The sequence below is a fragment of the Pituophis catenifer genome, unplaced genomic scaffold (genome assembly GCF_029215685.1).
Source record: "Pituophis catenifer annectens isolate HBS135680 unplaced genomic scaffold, rPitCat1.0.hap2 SCAF_6, whole genome shotgun sequence".
Classification (NCBI taxonomy): Eukaryota; Metazoa; Chordata; class Lepidosauria; order Squamata; family Colubridae; genus Pituophis; species Pituophis catenifer.
This window is the reverse complement of record NW_027256886.1, coordinates 846029-863314: the sequence shown is the minus strand read 5'-3', so window position 1 is coordinate 863314 and position 17286 is coordinate 846029. Positions and strand designations below refer to the sequence as shown.

At 50.0% G+C, this 17286-nt stretch overlaps 1 protein-coding gene across 2 annotated transcripts in view; it reads right to left on the bottom strand.

Moving 5' to 3' along the window:
* Positions 1-17286, bottom strand: part of FGF12 (fibroblast growth factor 12) — a 165706-nt gene that overhangs the window by 71189 nt on the left and 77231 nt on the right. The window contains exon 1 of one of the 2 annotated variants that reach the window (XM_070945002.1): positions 8660-8858. The exons of the other annotated variant lie outside the window; for it this stretch is intronic. Coding sequence (XP_070801103.1) covers positions 8660-8858 — 199 coding nt within the window. Of the gene's footprint in view, positions 1-8659; positions 8859-17286 lie in introns of those variants that run through there. 2 annotated transcript variants of the gene reach the window in all.

The following is a 17286-nucleotide window of genomic DNA, read 5'->3' as shown; positions in this document are numbered from 1 at the left end:
GGTCAAGGGGTCCAATCCAGCAGGCCTCGGCTTGTGTTCTTAGGCCGACGTGGCTGCTCCAACTCTACGTGGGAGTTGAGTTGAGTCTTCAAGTGTCAGGCACCAGCAACCACTCGTGAAGAGTCTCAAGAGAAGCTTTGCTGATGGTCACCCACAATACAAGAATCTTGTCAGATTGACTGCATTCCCTTGGGAACAGTCAGATAAGGATTCTGGGGGAGGCCAGGCCTATGTCGCTTTCTGCACTGCAAGGACTCCAAGCTTGGGGCCCCCTTAACACCCCCCTCCAGCCTAGCTGGAGATTTGGCAGAAGAGTTTGTAGGGAAAAAAATGCCTTTAAAAGCCTCTGGCGATCCCAACTGAGCTGCCTGATCGTCAGAGGCTTTTAAAAGTATTTTTTCGGCCGAAGAGGTTATAGAAAAAATGCTTTTAAAAGTAAAAAAAAAAAAGTTGGCCACGCCCATTCAGTCACATTACCTCCCCCCCACCAAGCCACGCCCACAGAACCGGTAGTAACAAATTTTCCATTTGACCACTGGAAGGACCTCCAACTAGCCTGGAGTGTTAAGAGGGGAGCCGAGATTACAGTCTTTGCACTGATTAATACCAGGGACCAGCAGCCAGAACCCCTGGTGGAGAGTCTCAAGAGAAGCTTTGCTGATGGTCACCCACGTTACAAGAATCTCATCAGACTGACTGCATCCCCGTGGGAATGGTCAGATGAGGGTTCAAGGATTCTGGGGGAGGCCAGGCCTGTGCCACTTTCTGCAGTGCAAAGATTCTAAGCTGGGTCCCCTCTTAACACCTCCCTCCAGTCTAGCCGGGAGCTCCACCACACCAAGACTCTTAGCAGATGGCAGACATGCGTTGATCCAGGGCTACACTGTGCCGAGCAAAGAAGTTGTGGGGGAGGGGGAGGTCAGGGGAGGTGTTGGGCTCTATTCTAAACCTCCTTCCTATCTTTTTCGCTACAGTGACGGGTCTGAGGATCTTTGCTCAGAGTTTGGAAATTTCCTCTTTCACAGCCATGCGCCAGTCAAAAGGGGTGCCGTGCCATGTGGGAATGTGAGAGCCCAGGAACGCCCGAGAGTCGCGAGTGGAGCAGCAGAGAGACGGGGCTGCTTCTCCAGACTGCAACAGCTGCTTTCGAGACTCACAATTGCAAGCAAACGATTTGCAATGCGAATGAGCCGCACGGGAGTGTGTGGATGCGTGTGGATTCCCATCTGGTCCTTTGCACACTCATGCATCTAAGAAACAGACACGTGCGAGAACTTACGGTATACTGGCTGTCTGCACAATCTCCTGACTCCTGGCCTCAACCACAGAACTCAACTACTTTCTCCCTGCCTTCCTACAAGCAGCACAGGGAAAAGGTCTAGCGGTACCTTGGCACAACAGGCTCATCTGCGGGAATTGGGGTTATTTGTTGGCTTGATGATGGTTTAGGTGTTATGTGAGCTCTGCCTATTTAATGTATCATTCGGCATATTGTGCTAAGACAGAAAATGTGCTAATTTAATAGTTATACCACCACTTCTCCTTCTGCAGGTTAAAATGCAGTGTTGCAAGCTAACTCTGCCCATTGCCAGTACGATTGTATGTGTTGTGGGGGGAGGAGTTTGATTTTTGGAGAGCTTAAGCGTGGGTGGATTTCAGCAGAATAACCTTGAGAAGTCGCAGATAGAATAAACGGGATGCTGGGCAGTGCCTATCCCTGGTTTAAGAGGTACAAGCCAGGTGTAAGAGTTATGCCATAAGTCACAGAGTCAGAGAACTGTGAAGTTGAAAGGGCCACGAAAATAATCTATCCAAGGAGACCCATGGACTTCAATTCCCAGCATTCCTCAAAGGGTTCTCAACCTTTAAAACCCATGGACTTCAATTCCCAGAGTTCCTCAAGGAGTTCTCAACCTTGACCAATTTAAGACCCATGGACTTCAATTCCCAGAGTTCCTCAGCCAGCTCTGCTTGAATTGGAAGTCCACTGGTTTTAAAAGTTGCCAAGGTTGAGAAATTCTAATCTACTGCAACCTCCTGTAACCTGTATTAACTTGCATTAAGTCCAAGGAGCTCTTCTGAACTGCTGAATCAAAACCGACTGTTTCTAGTGATAAGAGGGCTGCGGTGCCATTCAAGGCCACCTCCAGGACAGGACTATGGACCACGGAGCAAGGACAGGACGGAGCAGCTTCCTGCTTGATCCCAAATCATTTCGCCCAAAAGCCATTCGGAAACGCTGGGGGCAAGCAAGGCCCACCCTGGAGCATTCAGCCACGTCCAGTGCCCCCTTCCCAGAAGTGGCAACCTCTCAGCCCTGCTTCCCCCCTGTATGGGGCTGGGTTGGTGGGCTAAGGGCAAAAGTGCAGTGAAAAAAAATATACGATTTTATAACCTTCCCTTCCCTTAAGTGAATCTGGCTTCCCTGATGGCTTCCCCATCATAAATATGAACCAGCTGCCAAGCATCCGAATTTTGATCATGTGACCCTGGGGGTGCTGCCATGGTCGTATGTATGGAAAATGGTCATAAGTCACTTTTTTCAATGCCGTTGTAACTTTCAATGGTCATTAAATGAAAATGGTCACTAAATGAAACTGTTGTAAGTCAAGGCCAACTTTTATTGCAAAATTCAGAGCCATCCCTAGGTCCCGGTTGGCATGCATTTCCGGTTCGTCCCCCCAAAACGTGGCCTGCACTGCAGACTTAGCGTCGTCTTCACCTCCATGTTCTGCTGCTCACCTTCAGCCCTTAACCTGGAAAGCAGGAAGCCCCCAGAGATGCCCACCAGACAGAAGACTGGCAGTTCCTGGGAAGACGCCTCGCTTTGGGCAGCCTGCAAGTCCACACCTACACCCACACCCACACACACACACACTTCCAAGCCTGCAAAGGACGCAAGGGGTGAGGGCCGTGGCCCTTCTCCCCCCACCTTGGAAGGAGAGAGCCAGGAGAAGCGGGTGGGGCCTGAAGCACCCCTGCCTGGGACCTCGGTTCCCTGATAAGCCCAGAAAGGCCTGAGCTGGGTGGTCCTGATGCAGAGGTTTCATTGACCAACTAGGCAACATCATCAGGGATGGAAGAGGGAGGTGTTTGCTCTCACTCCATCACTCCCTACTGGCGCTGATGATGTTACTTAGTTTGATAATGAAACGTTTTTAAGAAAACAACCAAGCTATGAGAGCACCAAGGACCCCACAGCCCTCCTCCTCCTCCTCCTCCTCCTCCTTTTTCCTTGCCTTCCTTTTCCTTCTCCTTCATTTTCCTTACGCTCCTCCTCCTCTCCACAAGCCCCACTTCCTTCTACCATTAATGATGTTACCTAGTCAGGTCATGAAACGTCTGCAAGAAAACCTCCAAGCTCAGAGAACACCAAGGACCCTCATTTCAACCCTGAGCTGCAAAGATTCTCCTTGACTGGTATCAGAAGATCCCTCCCGGATCAAGGAGAGCTTAGGAAAAAAACTCCACTGGCAGCTCATTTAATGTGAGGTAACTTTACTCAAGACCCATTCCTCTCTTAACATTATCTGTAATATCAATCATATTAATAGTATTATTAATAGTTATTAATTAAACAGATTCTCGAGCAGACAGATAATATCAGCCCAACCACATCACCACATTGGAGGTCTCCTAGTCCAGCCCTCTGCTCAAGCAAATGGCTGTCCAGTCTCTTCTTAAAAACCCACAACTTGTGGTGGCAAGCTGTTCCACTGAGTAAGGCTGTAGGAACCCTGCAGGGCGCTCCTCCTCCCCCCCCCACCCATTCTGTCCAGCTCAGATTTGTCCCCTTTTACGGCCTTTCTTGCCACCGTTGTAAAGTGAATCCCTGCCATTCTTAAGTTAGTATCACGGTTGTTAAGTGAATCCAGCTTCCCCATCAGAAAGTCGCAAAAGATGGTCACGTGACCTCGAGACACTGCAACCGTATTAAATAGGAAGCCGTTTTCGAGCGTCCAAATTTTGGATCACGTGAACACGGGAATGCTGCAACGGTCCTAACTGTGACAAAGGGTCGTCAATCACTTTTCTCAGTGCTGTTGTAACTAAACCAGCCCACTGAACCAGCCGTTGTAAGTAGGGGACCGCCTGTACTACTTTTTTTTCTTTTTTTGCTTTAATTTATATGCCGCCCTTCTCCGGAGACTCAGGGTGGCTTACAAGGCCTCTGTAAAGCCCAATTCAGAAGTGCCTCTTTGCTGCCGATGGAGAGCTGGACAGAAGGGGGGGGGGGGAAGGGGGACCCTGCAGGGTTCCTGCAGCCACCAGATTTCAAATCAAGCTTGGATGTCGCTTTCACACAACCCCAACAAAAAACAGGGCTCTTTATTTCCAAGCAGGAGGATAGAACTCACGGCTACCTTGTGTCCGACAGTCCCAGAGGTGGCTCTCCTCAAGGGAAGCCAAGCCTTTCCCCCAAGAGGAGGGGGTGCAGAGAGTGGGAGAACTTCACAGCACCTGCCTCTCCGGATTAGGTGGGGGCTCAGGGCAGGCGTTCAGGTTCCAGCGTCCCAGACAGATGGCTGCCCAGCCTCCGCTGCACCGTAGGAACGTGTCTGCCCCACATTGTGGGAACACACGATGCCCGAGCTCCCTTCCCGGGGAAGGGAGGGGGACTTGGCCCTATATGCAGACGGAGGCAGAAGGCTCTTGCTGCTGAGAGCGGGTGCCAAGCAATGTGCCAGCAGGCTGGGCAAAACACCCACCCACAGCCCAGGGCCCCCGGCCAGCTGGCAGCTGCGTCCCTGGGTGGGAGAATTTCTTCCCAAATTCAAGCAAAACCCATAAAGTAGAATATTTGTAGCTCGGGGTTGAAATGAGGGATCCTTGGCGCTCCTCTCTGAGCTTGTGGTTTTCTTGCAGATGTTTCATGACCCAACTAGAGAATAACATCAGTGCTAGAGGGGAGAGGGATTTGTAGATGGGAGGAGGAGGAGGAGGAGGAGTTGTTCGGTGAGCTTGGTGGTTTTCTTCCAGACATTTCATGACCCAACTAGGTAACATTCTCAGTGTTCCTGAGTAGTTAGCCAACCTAGAAAGCCGCCAAGGTCAGAGAGCACCAAGGACCCCCCCACATCCCCTGATCGGATTCCCTCGTTTTAACCAGGGGTCGTGTGTGAGGCTGAAGGAGCCCTGGCTTCCTCAGACAGAGTGCTGAAAAATTGGGGCTGGGGGAGCGGAGAGCAAGAGGACCCCTGAATTATTCCCAGAGCTGGCAAAGCAGCCGAGTCTTTCTAGGAGCTTCCGCCTCCCGAGGAAAGGCCTCTTCCGTTTGCTCCAGCAGGGAGTGGACGGGGTGTGAAATGCAGGGCAGGAAGGCGGGCTGTGCCAACCGCCGTGGGAACACACGTTTCTACAGCATTGCGCCTTCGGTCTAGATTCACATCACACCCTGAACAATATATTGGAGCTGCTTGGTAGCGATGCAGGCTCAGCTCCTACAACACAGTCCTAAAAAGGAGAACTGAACCAACTCTGAAGGGCCCTTGGTGCTCTCTGAGCTCAGTGGTTTCCTTGCAGACGTTTCATTACCAAACTAGGTAACATCATCAGTGCTAGCAGGGAGAGGGGTTTGCTCTCACACCACTCCCTACTAACACTGATGATGCTGCCTAGTTTGGTAATGAAACATCTGCAAGGAAACGACCCAGCTAGAGAGCATCAAGGACCGTACAGTCCCCTTCCTCCTCCTCCTCCTCTTTTCCAAAAAACTCACTCCCTTCTAACACTGATGATGTTAGCTAGTTGGGTCAAGAAACATCTGCAAGAAAGCAATCAAGCTCAGAGAGCAATAAGGACCCCGTAGTCCTTTTCCTCCTCCTCCTCCTCTTCCTCTCCACCCCTCTCCTTTCTAGTTTAGTAATGAACATCTGCAAGGAAACCACCAAGCTCAGAGAGCACCAAGGCAGCCCACCTGCCTTCCTCTACCTTCCTCATCATCGCCACAACCAGCCCTCCCCAAGAGGGGCCCCTTCTAAGCCACAGACACCAATTCCGTGCGAAGACAACTTCGGAGAGCTCTCATTCACGCAACACCCCTAACCTGCCTTTCTTTGTTTATTCCATTTCTATAACCACCCATTTCAGTCAATGACTTCCGGGCAGTTTGCAGTTCAAAAAATATATTACACTTAAACATTTTAAAATAAACAATAAGAGCATCCAAAATAAATCAGCAGCCGAGATTCTTGGCCAGTCAGCAATGCAGCCAGCAAACGGGGCTCTTGACACACTCGGGGGCCCAGGCACACACAAGGCAGCCAGGTTTTCAGGGCCTTAGGAAAGGCTAACAGGGTTGGGGGGCGTTCCATAGAAGGGGCCACGTCTTCTAGTCCCTGCCAGCCAACACTTTTACGGGTTCATACAGCACAATAACACTAACAAACGGGACCTATTTGTGCAACACACATGCAACCTGAACCAAGGTGAACCTTAATCAAATACAGGTTGTCCTCGACTTACAACAATTCATTTAGTGACCGTTCAAAGTTACAGCAGTGCTGAAAGAAGTGAATTAGGATTGTTTTCCACGTTTACGGGCATTGCAGCCTCCCCATGGCCGCGTCATCCAAATTCAGATGCTTGGCAACTGGTTCATATTTACGACGGCTGCGATACCCCGGGGTCACGTGATCCCCTTTTGAGACCTTCTGACAAGCAAAGTCACAGGGAAGCCGGATTCACTTAACGACCGTTCCACTAACTTAGCCATTGTGATGATTCCCTTAACAACAGTGGCAAGAAAACTCGTGAAATGAAGCAAAACTCACTATGTCTCACTTAGCAACATAAATGTTGGGCTCAATTGTCGTCATAAGTGGAGGATAACATGCCTCACATGAATGCAGCCATTTGCACGTTGGTGCCCCAGCTGGGCGAAGGGCAAGGACCGGGTTATGGGTGCCCATAGAAGCCCCTCCCTCCCTCCGAGTGGGACATCTTTCAACCATGTCTCCTGCGAAGAGCCTTGGACCCCGAGGGGATCCGAATGAGACCTGGGCAGTGACCCAGCCCGGAGGGGGTTCCCAACCTCAACAGAAAAGAAGCAAAGCACAACTGAAGTGTGAGGATGAAGTCTGCCGTTGTTGGGTTGTGTAGAGCTAACTTAAGCGCCTTCCAAGCAAATGCCAAGCAGAAGCAATTCCAGCTGTTTTGCTCTGAGCCCACTCTGAACAGCTGGCGAGAAAAAGCCTCCCAGATATGCTGAGGAATCAGTTCCTGCACACACACAAACGCACACTACACACCCGAGATCAACACCAAGGGGCCAGGTCTCTCTGTCTTTTAATGGAGGGAGAAGGTCAGCACGGGTAGAGGGAGCCCCAATTAAATGGAACCGGATCTAATTGGAAACACAGCTTGGACTGGGAAGAGACCCATAATCGAACTACAATCTCCAACCAAGAACCAGGAGCGAGAAAACTCCCAAAGTCCCCTTCCGGAGCAGCCTCAAGAGGAAAGACATCTCCAACAAAGGAGAATATTTGCAGCTCAGGGTGGAGTAGCACTGATGATGTTACCTAGTTTGGGTAATGAAACATCTGCAAGAAAACAACCGACCTCAGAGAGCACCAAGGACCCTTCAAATATATTCCCATTTTACAGGCAGAGACATTGAGATCCAGCCAGAACCAGAATTACGTGCAAATGACAAATAATGGCTCTCCTTTGGGTCAGGAGGTCATAGCTGCCAGGGCACCCCTTGTTCCCCCACCCCCCAAACCCATCACAGCCATCAAACTACCCCACACACCAATTCAAGGGACTGACCTAACACGCCCAACCACAAAAAGCCAAATCAGGTTTAAAACCAGCCGAGGTTACCCTGAGGACTCTGCCTCTTCTGACCGAAGCCTGGGGTCCCTCCTTGGCTCAGCGGGACTGAGGCTGCCACCATTTTCTGCTTCCACAGTTGGGGGGCCACTATCCAGTCCAATGGCAACTTGATGCAGCATTTACTTCTGTGCAAACTGCAGTGAACAAACCCAGCCAGATCTGAAGCTGGAAGAGCAGCCTCCCCCCCACCCACAGAAGCCCCCAATGGAGCCAAAAGGGCAGGGGGCCCCGGTTTGAAAAAAGGGGGGAGGGGGCCATGTTCTCCTGGTTAAGAAGCCAGCCAGCATTGTGCAACTTCTGAGGAGGTGATGCTGGGACCCTGACTCAGCAATCCAGGGGGAGTTCGCACACCTAAGGTGCCCAACCTTGTTAAGGAACGGCCCCCATTCCTGGAATACCCCAAACGCTCCAGTAACCCAGCAGACCAGGCATGCACGACGGGCCCAACTATAGAGCACGCCAAACGGCTTTCGTGTGAAGGCAGCCACGACTCCCTTCTTTGCGGGGACTGAGCACCAAGGGGAGATCCGGGGGGGGGGGATACCCAGGGGCTTCTCCAGATGGTGAGCGGCAGCTGCTGCGGGAAGACCCAGAGGGGCGAGGGAACGGGCTCCAGCGCGGCCGGGAGACCCCCGGACGACCCTCGCCGGGCTCCGCAGACGCCGCGCGTTCAGCCTCGCCCAGGATCAGGAGTCGCGCAACGCCCCGCAGCCGAAAACTCCTCTCCCGAGCGGGGGTCGCCAACAGCCCCAAAGCCCCCCCGGGAAGGCCAGAGGAGATGGAGCCTCCCGCTTAGGCGCAGTCTACCTGCCGGACTCACCGGGCCTCCTCCGGACGTGCCTCTTGCGGCCGCTGCAGAAGCGCACCTTGCTGAAGACGCCCAGCACGTGCCTCTCGCAGAGGGAGCGCCCGTCCTTGCTGGGGCTGGAGCGGCGCTTGGAGGCGGAGACGCGCTCGCTGTTGGACTCGCGCGCCTGCCGCTTCTGCCGGATCAGCGAGCTGGCGATGGCCGCGGCCATGGCCGACGGGGCGGGCAGCGCTCACAGGCCGCCGGCCATCCTCACCGCCCGCCGCCGCCCCAGCCCCAGCCCCAGCCGCCCCAGCCGACCAGCTCCATCCGCCCCGGGACGGCCCGACCGGCGCCCTCGCCCCGCCGCCGCCGCCGCCCCCCAGCCCGGCCCCGACGCCCCTCCGCTCGGCGGCTCCGGGAAGGAACGGCAGGAGGAGGAGCCGGCGGGGGTCCCGGGCCGCCCGGCCTCCCCGCCGCCGGCCACGCCTCAGCGGCCCGACGGGGCGGCGGCTCTCCCGCACTGCCCGCCCGGCCTCCCGGGGCAGCAGCGGCTGGGCAAGGCGGCGGCAGGAGGAGGAGGAGGCGGCGGACCACAGCCCCGCATCGCCAGGCCCCCCGGCAGAAGCTCCGGAGCCCAAGCGGCGCCGCCCGTCCTCGCGCTGCTGCTGGCGGCGGGGGAAGGCGGGCTCTGCCGCGCGCCCGCCCCCCGCCGCCCCGGCCCCGCATCGCCCCCGCCCCGCATCGGCCCGCGCGCGCCGCCGCCGCCGCCGCCGCCGCCGCCCCGGAGCTGCTGCGCTGCGGAAGGAAGAGCGGCGGCTCCGGGGCCCCTTGGACGCAAGGCTACGTGACCGCGGCCGGCGGGGGAGCTACCCTGCCCTCCCCCTGCCCCTCCCCGGCTGGCCTCTCCCGCAACCCCCCCGCGGCAGAGCCACCCGGGGCGCCCCTTTCGCCTTGGCTCGGCTCCGGCGGGGAGACTGGAGGGGCTCCGGCGCTTCCATCTCTGGTCGGCGCCTGCGGGATCTCTTCGGAGGGCCCAGGATTTAGCCAGATTCCAAGACAGCTGAACCTCGGACTAACCCACTATTTTCATCTTATTGATGCCCGGGATTTCCATTCTGATTCCTGATTGGTTTCTGTTCCGCGGAGCATGGCTTCCCCCCCTCCGTCCCACCCCCTGCCCATGTGAGACCCTTCCCAATTCTTTGGTTTTGCTGCTCTGAAAAAAATTCAGCAGACTTTCTCCTTGATTTACGACCACAATGCAGCCCCAAATTTCCATTGCTAACCTCGGCAGTTGTTAAGTGGATTTTGCTGTGTTTTATGACCTTCCTTGCCACAGCTGTTAAGCTGATGATTTTCGTTGTTAAGCAAACCTGGCTCTCCCACTGACTTTGCTCATCAGAAGGTCACAAAAGGGGATCGAGTGACCCCAGGATGCTGGAACTGCCATAAGTACATGCCGGTTGCCGAGCATCTGTATTTTGATTGCGTGACCCTAGGGATGCTGCAAAGACCATAAGGGTGTGAAATGGTCCTAAGTCACTTTTTTCAGTGCCGTTATAACTTTGAATGGTCACTAAATGAATGGTGGTAAGTCGAGGACTACCGGTATTGATATTCCTGTTGGTGCTGGAGGCCATTGTCCGTTGCGTGCAGAGTCACATGCTAGGATGAGAAAAGACCCCTGTAAGTCTTTTCATTTAATTTCTCCCCCATTTGGGTTCAGCCGCTTGGGTTTTGAGGCTGGGGGTAAAGCTGAGCCGATTGGAGGATGGCTGACTATGAGCCTTCTCAGAGGAGGGGCAGGTTCTGCAGTCCTGCTTCTAGCACAAAAACCTGACGGCTGATCTAAATGGGAGGGAAAGTGAATAGGAATTAACTCAGTGCAGAAAAGAAATGACAGATCTGAGGATGAGCGGAGCCGTCTGTCAGCACAATAACCCTGGACAATGGCACTTCAGGGGCATGAAAAGAGTGACCTTAAGATGGGCGGGCCGTCCATTTTATAAATAAATACAGGTAGTCCTCAACATACGGCCACAATGGAGCCCCAAATTTCTGTTGTTAAGTGAGGCATTGGTTAAGCAAGTTTTGTCACATTCTATGACCTTTCTTGTCACTGTTGTTAAGTGAATCACTGCAGCTGATCAGCCACTAACCTGGTTGTTAAGTGAATCTGGCTTCCCCTCAGACGGTCACAAAAGGGGGGGTCACATGACCATTGCAATCATTGTAAATTTGAGTCAGTTGCCAAGTGTCTGATTTTTGATTACGTGACCCTGGGAATGCTGCAACAGTCGTAAGTGCGAAAAACGGTCATAAATCAGATTTTTCACTGCTGCTGCAACTTTAAACGGTCACTGAACGAACTGTTGTAAATCAAGGATTAGCTGTAAATAAATAAACAGCACAAAAGGAAAGATCAAGTTCCAAAATTCCATTTTCTTCCAGTTCTGGAAAGGAAGACATTTGGGTGGGAACCGTGTGCTTTACTCCCAAGGGTAAGAATCGGATCACAACACAAGCAAAGAGCCACGGAGGGAAAGACGCTGGGCCCCCATCCAAAGAGAAATCTATGTTCCTGCCTCCCCAATTGGTCCTGCTTTTGTATTGATAAAGAAAATAAATCCCGTACCCCAAATTCCCAAAAGGCTTCCAGGGGAGAGCCCCAAATGCTAATATCAACCAGCTAGAAAGAGAGACTCAGTTAGTAGGAAATGACTTTTCTAGGTTCCCATTCACAAAGATCAGCCCTCCCCAAACTTGAAGATTCCCCGTTCTGGAGAAAGATTTTCCTTCGGCAGCTCAAACAACAGCTGGGTTTCTTGCTCCAATGCCGTCCGATTGGCAGCCCCGCCAGAGAATCGCCATGAGATGCCAGCTGGAGGTCAGGGCTGTCTGCCTGCACCCCCAAGGATCCCTCCGGATCAAAGCTAAGTCCTGGACAGCACAGTATTTACAAGACTGCGTCTGCTGCTCCTCACACAGCTGGCTTTGCTGTTTTCCATAACATCACAGAATCATAGGACTGGAAGGGACCTTGGAGGTCTTCTAGCCCAACCCTCTGCCCAAGCAGGAGACCTGATTCCATTTCAGACAAATGGCTGGCTGCTCTCTTCCTAAAAGCCTCCAGGGAGGGAGCTCCCACAACTTCTGGTGGCAAACTCTTCCACTGATTGATTGTCCTCCCTGTCAGGAAATTAATTCCTCCTTAGTTCTAGGCTGGGTCTCTCCATCCGTTGCTCCCCCTTCTCCTGCCTTCTGGTGCTTTGGAGAATAAATGCCCCCCCCCACATTCTTTGTGGCAGCTCCTCAAATATTGCAACACTGCTATCATGTCACCCCTCCTCCTCCTCTTCACTAGGCCAGACATATCTTTATTCCCTGAACCATTCATCACATGTGGTGACCGTTACAAAAAAAAGATGTTGAGACTTTGGAAAAAGTGCAGAAAAGAGCAACTAGGATGATTAAAGGCCTGTAAATCGTATGAAGAATGGTTGCATAAATTGGGTTTGGCCTGTCTAGAGCAAAGAAGGACTGGGGGAGACATGATAGCAGTCTTCCAGTATTTGAGGGGCTGCCCCAAAGAGGAGGGGCTCAACTTATTCTCCAAAGCACCAAAGAAGGCAAGGCAAGAAGCAACGGATGGGAACCAATCAAAGAGAGAAGCAACCTGGATTGAAGGAGAAACTTCCTAACAGGGAGGACCATTAACCTGTGGAACAGCTTGCCACCAGAAGTGGTGGGGGCTCCATCACTGGAGGTTTTTAAGAAGAGACAGGACAGCCATTTGCCAGGGATGCTATAGAGAATTTTCTCTTTGCAGATTCCAGTTACTTCCATTTTTTTAATACTTGTCCTTTTTTTGTCTTTCAATAAATATAAATAAATATGTGAAACAGTATATACCGTACTTTAGCGGGCAAGGAACTTCGGATAGAATACAATGCCTGAGCAATGCAAATAAATGCGGATGAACTGTTGAAATGTTACATTGAATTACAAAGTGAAAGAATTTTGTTTATAAAATGATGTATGATTGATACTTAACTCCCGATAAATTGCCAAAGATGTATAAACGTGTTTCAAAATTCTCTTGGAAATGTAATTCTAAAGAAGGTACTTTTTACTGACTTTGGGGAATTTAGGACAAAACAGAGCCACGCCAGGCCCAGATCCATGTTATAATGCAGAAGATTCTTAAAGTAAAATTGAAACCTGAAGTTTTTTTCTTTTAGGATTATTAGATGAGGGGTTGGGAAAAAATGATTTGGAACCTTGTGCTCGAAACAGGGGGAAAATGAACTCTTGTCTTAGGGTTTAGATTTGGGTGAAGCTAGCATTGGTAAAGGAAAAATTGACAAGAAGATTTATGTTAAAATTGGATAATAATGATGAGCATGTAATTTACTAAAATGTATAAAGGTTTGTCGAACTTTGAAGCAAAGGAAGTACATCTTAAAGAATGTGTGATAATTTGGGCTAAGAATTTTGAATTATAGTATGCAGATGGATCAATACAGATGGATATGTAGTTAAAAGGACTGAAATTTGCATTGTGTTATGATCTTAAACAGAATGTTTATAAAATGAACTGTATTGTGAGTATATCATCCTAGAGAAATTATTCAGAATTCATAAAAGCATTTTAAATGTAAGTTGGGAAAATGAGCAATATGAAGGGACATTTAATCATGCTTGGTGATCAAGTAAAAAAAGTTTTTAAAAATTAGAGTCATATGCGCATCATTGGATGCAGAGTATTTTAAAAATTAATATCCAATTAAAGTTGGAACTTTGTCCTTTTAGGACTAACAAATAAAAGGAAAAAAGCCATGGAAGATTATTTCAATATATGATTATTCCTTATTTTAAGGATAGAGAGGTGGAGAAATATTTTGGGAAAATGACAGATCTTTCTGAGATAGATACATTCATTTCTTCGATCAAAGAAAAGACACTATTTGCATTTATTGCTGACTAAAAACTTCTTGTGGACTTTTTGCATAAAAATGAAAAAAAAAATGAACTTGTGATTTGCGGCTTTGATGATTAGAATTAGAATAGATTATAGAAAGTTTTATGATTCAACTTGAGAGAGAGAGAGAGGTTAAAATATAATGTATTTATTGCCGTGAAAAATATCAGAAGCCATTTCTTTATATATATTTTATTTCTTTTCTATTTTTCTCCAAGTTTTTTTCTTTTCTCTTGCACTTTTTGCTTTATCTTCAATTTCTCTTTTTTTCTTCCTTACTTTATATTAGTTTCTGCTAGATTTTATCTTCTTTAGAAAAGAAGCTTCAATCAAAATCACATTTAAAAACTAAAGGATGCGGATGGATGTTTTCAGGCAGTCCTCGGGGTACGACCACAATTGAGCCCAAAATTTATGTTGTTAAGAGAGACAGTTGTTAAATGAGTTTTGCCTCATTTTACGACCGTTGTTAAGTGAATTGCTCTAGTTAAGTTAATAAGATGGTTGTTCGGTGAATCTGGTGCTTCCACTTTGACTTGGCTTGTCGGAAGGTCACAAAAGGGGATCATGTGACCTCGGGATGCTGTGACCGTCATAAATACAAGTCAGTTGCCAAGCAATTTTGATCACATGGCCACAGGGACACTACAATAGTCGTAAGCATGAAAAACGGTCATAAGCTTTTTTTCAGTGATGTTATTACTTTGAATGGTGACTACATGAACAGTCATAAGTCAAGGACTACCTGCAAATATATTGACACTGAGTCCTCAGACCTACGACCATTCTTGGCAACCTCCAAAGATAGGATAGATAGACCCTGAATAGGGGACTTAGGACCCAAAGTTTTGGCATCTGTTCCCCCACCCCCACCCCAGTTCCTCCGATCCCATGACCCCATTTGGGGCGCTGGACAGCTGTCCCTCGCTGATGTCCGTGTCCAACATCCTAAGACTTAACCACTTAACCAAATGTTGCAAATGGGCCAGTCCTGTGATAACCCACTTAATGACCAGTACGACTTGCGATTTGTAATTCTCAGCTCAATTATGGTCGTAAGCCAAGGATTTACCTCTATTAATGACTGAAAACTCTTTCTGGACCCTTCTTAAAAAAAACAGAAGGAAATGAACTTGCAATCTGGGGGTTTTGGTCATTAGAAAGGATGGACTATGGAAGGAATGGAATTATCTTCTGTGGGTAGTCCTCAATTTACAACTGTTCGTTTAGTGATTGCCCAAAGTTACAACGGCATTGAAAAAAGAGACAACCATTTTTTCACCCTTATGACCGCATCCCCACAGTCACGTGATCAAAATTCAGACAGTGGGCCACTGACTCACACTTACGACAGTTGCACTGACCCCTTTTGTGACCTGACAAGCGAAGTCAATGGGGAATCCAGATTTACTTAACAACCGTGTTACTAACAAATGCAATGATTCACTTAACAACTGTGCCAGGAAAGGTTTTAAAGTGGGACAAAATTTGGTTAACCACTGTCTTGCTTAGCAACGGAAATTCTGGGCCCAATTGCGGTCATAAGACACAATGAAATATAAATGCATTTGTAACTGCTGTTTCTTTATAAGTCCTTTTTCCTTCTTTCTCCTGACTTTTGCTCATTATTTGACTGATATTTCTCTCTCAAGGTTTGTACTGTTTTTATTCTCCCAAGTATGACTTTAATAAAAATCACACCCGCCCACCCACAGATAAAGAGAAGGGATTAATGTCTCTGCCACTGTCAAGGCGCTGTGGAAGAAGGAATGTTTCTATTTATTTTCTGGAACTATTCCGACCAGTTTGCAGCTAACACAACTGTTGTGTTTCTGACACCTGCTGTTCAGGTATGAAAATTGCACTGACTTTCAAACTGCATCTAATTGCAGAAGAGTCCTTTAAAGGAGGGGCCTCCAGCGTGGCCCCTTTAAGACTTGTGGACTTCCACTCCCAGAATTCCTCAGCATCTGGGGGGCCCTGCTCTAAGGCATACGTACGACCCCTGATTCAGGGATCTCCCTAGGATCTCTGGCCTCATTCTCCTTCCCGACCACCTCCGGCCCATTCATTCCCACCTCAGATCAGCAGGGGAACATTTTTGCCAGTCTTGAGGATTCAGTTCTACCTTACAGGGTTGTTGTGAAGGCTACTAACAGAATGTGAAGTGCTTGAATATTCCAATAGGTTAGACACTGCTAAGAACCAACAGCCTTTCAAGATGCATTCATAAGATTCACACAGCAGAGAGTTCCCTTTTCGGGTTAAAAGACAGAGAATGCTACAGTCGTTGTTCTCTGAGCTTGGTGGTTTTCTTGCAAATGTTTCATGACCCAGCTAGGTGCCATTATCAGTGCTAGAATGGAGTTGGGTTATGCTGTATATAAATAAAAGGAACCTCCCCCCTCCCTTCTAGTACTAGTTGGGTAACAATATGCCTGCAAGGAAAACAAGCTCAGAGATCACCAGAGCCCCCACAGTCCTCCTCCTCCTCTCCACAAACCCCATCCCTTCAGGCACTGATGTTGTAACCTATTTGGGTCATGAAATGTCTGCAAGAAAACCACCAAGCTCGGAGAATACCAGGGACCCCACAGCCCCCCTTCCACCTCCTCCTCCTCTCCACAAACCCCATCCCTTTGGGCAATGATGATTTAACAACTTCAGCAGCAGTTGGCACCTCACTGTACAAAGCACAATTTCCTTTTTGGACTCCTGCCTTTCTGCCCTGCAATCGCACCGTTCGCTGAGGGTCTCCCGAGAAAGATCCTGGGGGGGGGGGGGGTCAGCATCTCCACTAGAGCCCCTCCAACAAGGACCCCAAAGAACGGCTCTGTTGCTGCGGCCGGCTCTGCCTCCCAAATTCAGGCTGGGTGCAACCAAGCAGGAGTCAAAAGCAGCTTCCTCGCTGGCTGCTGCTCCGTATGACCCACTCCCCTCCCGGGCTCTTGTCCATTTCTCCCTCACCCCCCTCGGCTCCTGGGAAAGCCCTGCGGAGGGGGATCCCCACCCACCCACCCCCACGGCTCAAGCCGTAGCAGCCGCCCTGCTTAGAGCTGCCATCTGCAGCCCCAGCCCTGCTTGTTGAGGAAAAGCAAGGAGGAAGCTTTCTGCTGTATTAATATTTCATGTCTCCCAGGCAGCCTCCTCGCGTGGAGCGGATAATTAAAATTCATCTGGAAGGGGAGGGGAGGAGGAGGAGGAGGAGGAGGCCTCTGGATCTCCCCACGGCAGCCTTCCTGATCTTGAGTAGCAGATCCCAATCCCCTCGCCTCCCACAGCTAAGCTTGTCCGCCCACCCACCCCAGAATTCAGTCTCTGGAGGGTCCCCTGAGCTTGTCCCAATTTCTGTGAATCCTTCTTATGGGGGGGGCTCTAGATTTAGGCAGTTGGAAGGAGGGGGCTGATCTATGCAGCAGGAACTGGTTGCAAACCACTTTGGTTGATGCAGCCTCGACGTGGCCTTTTTCTTCAGCCACAAGGTGCCGAGGATGGGTTACGGAGTCTTCCAAAAACCTTCGGCATCAGGGCAGTGATTCTCTCTCAGCCTGGTTCTGTTTTCTCAGAGGAGACCTTTGCATTGCCTGTCTCGGATCTCCTTGGCTTGACGTAGCCAAATAGTTTGGGATTTTTAGTTCTCTTTATTTAGTTCACAAAATAGATTCTGAGACTCCAG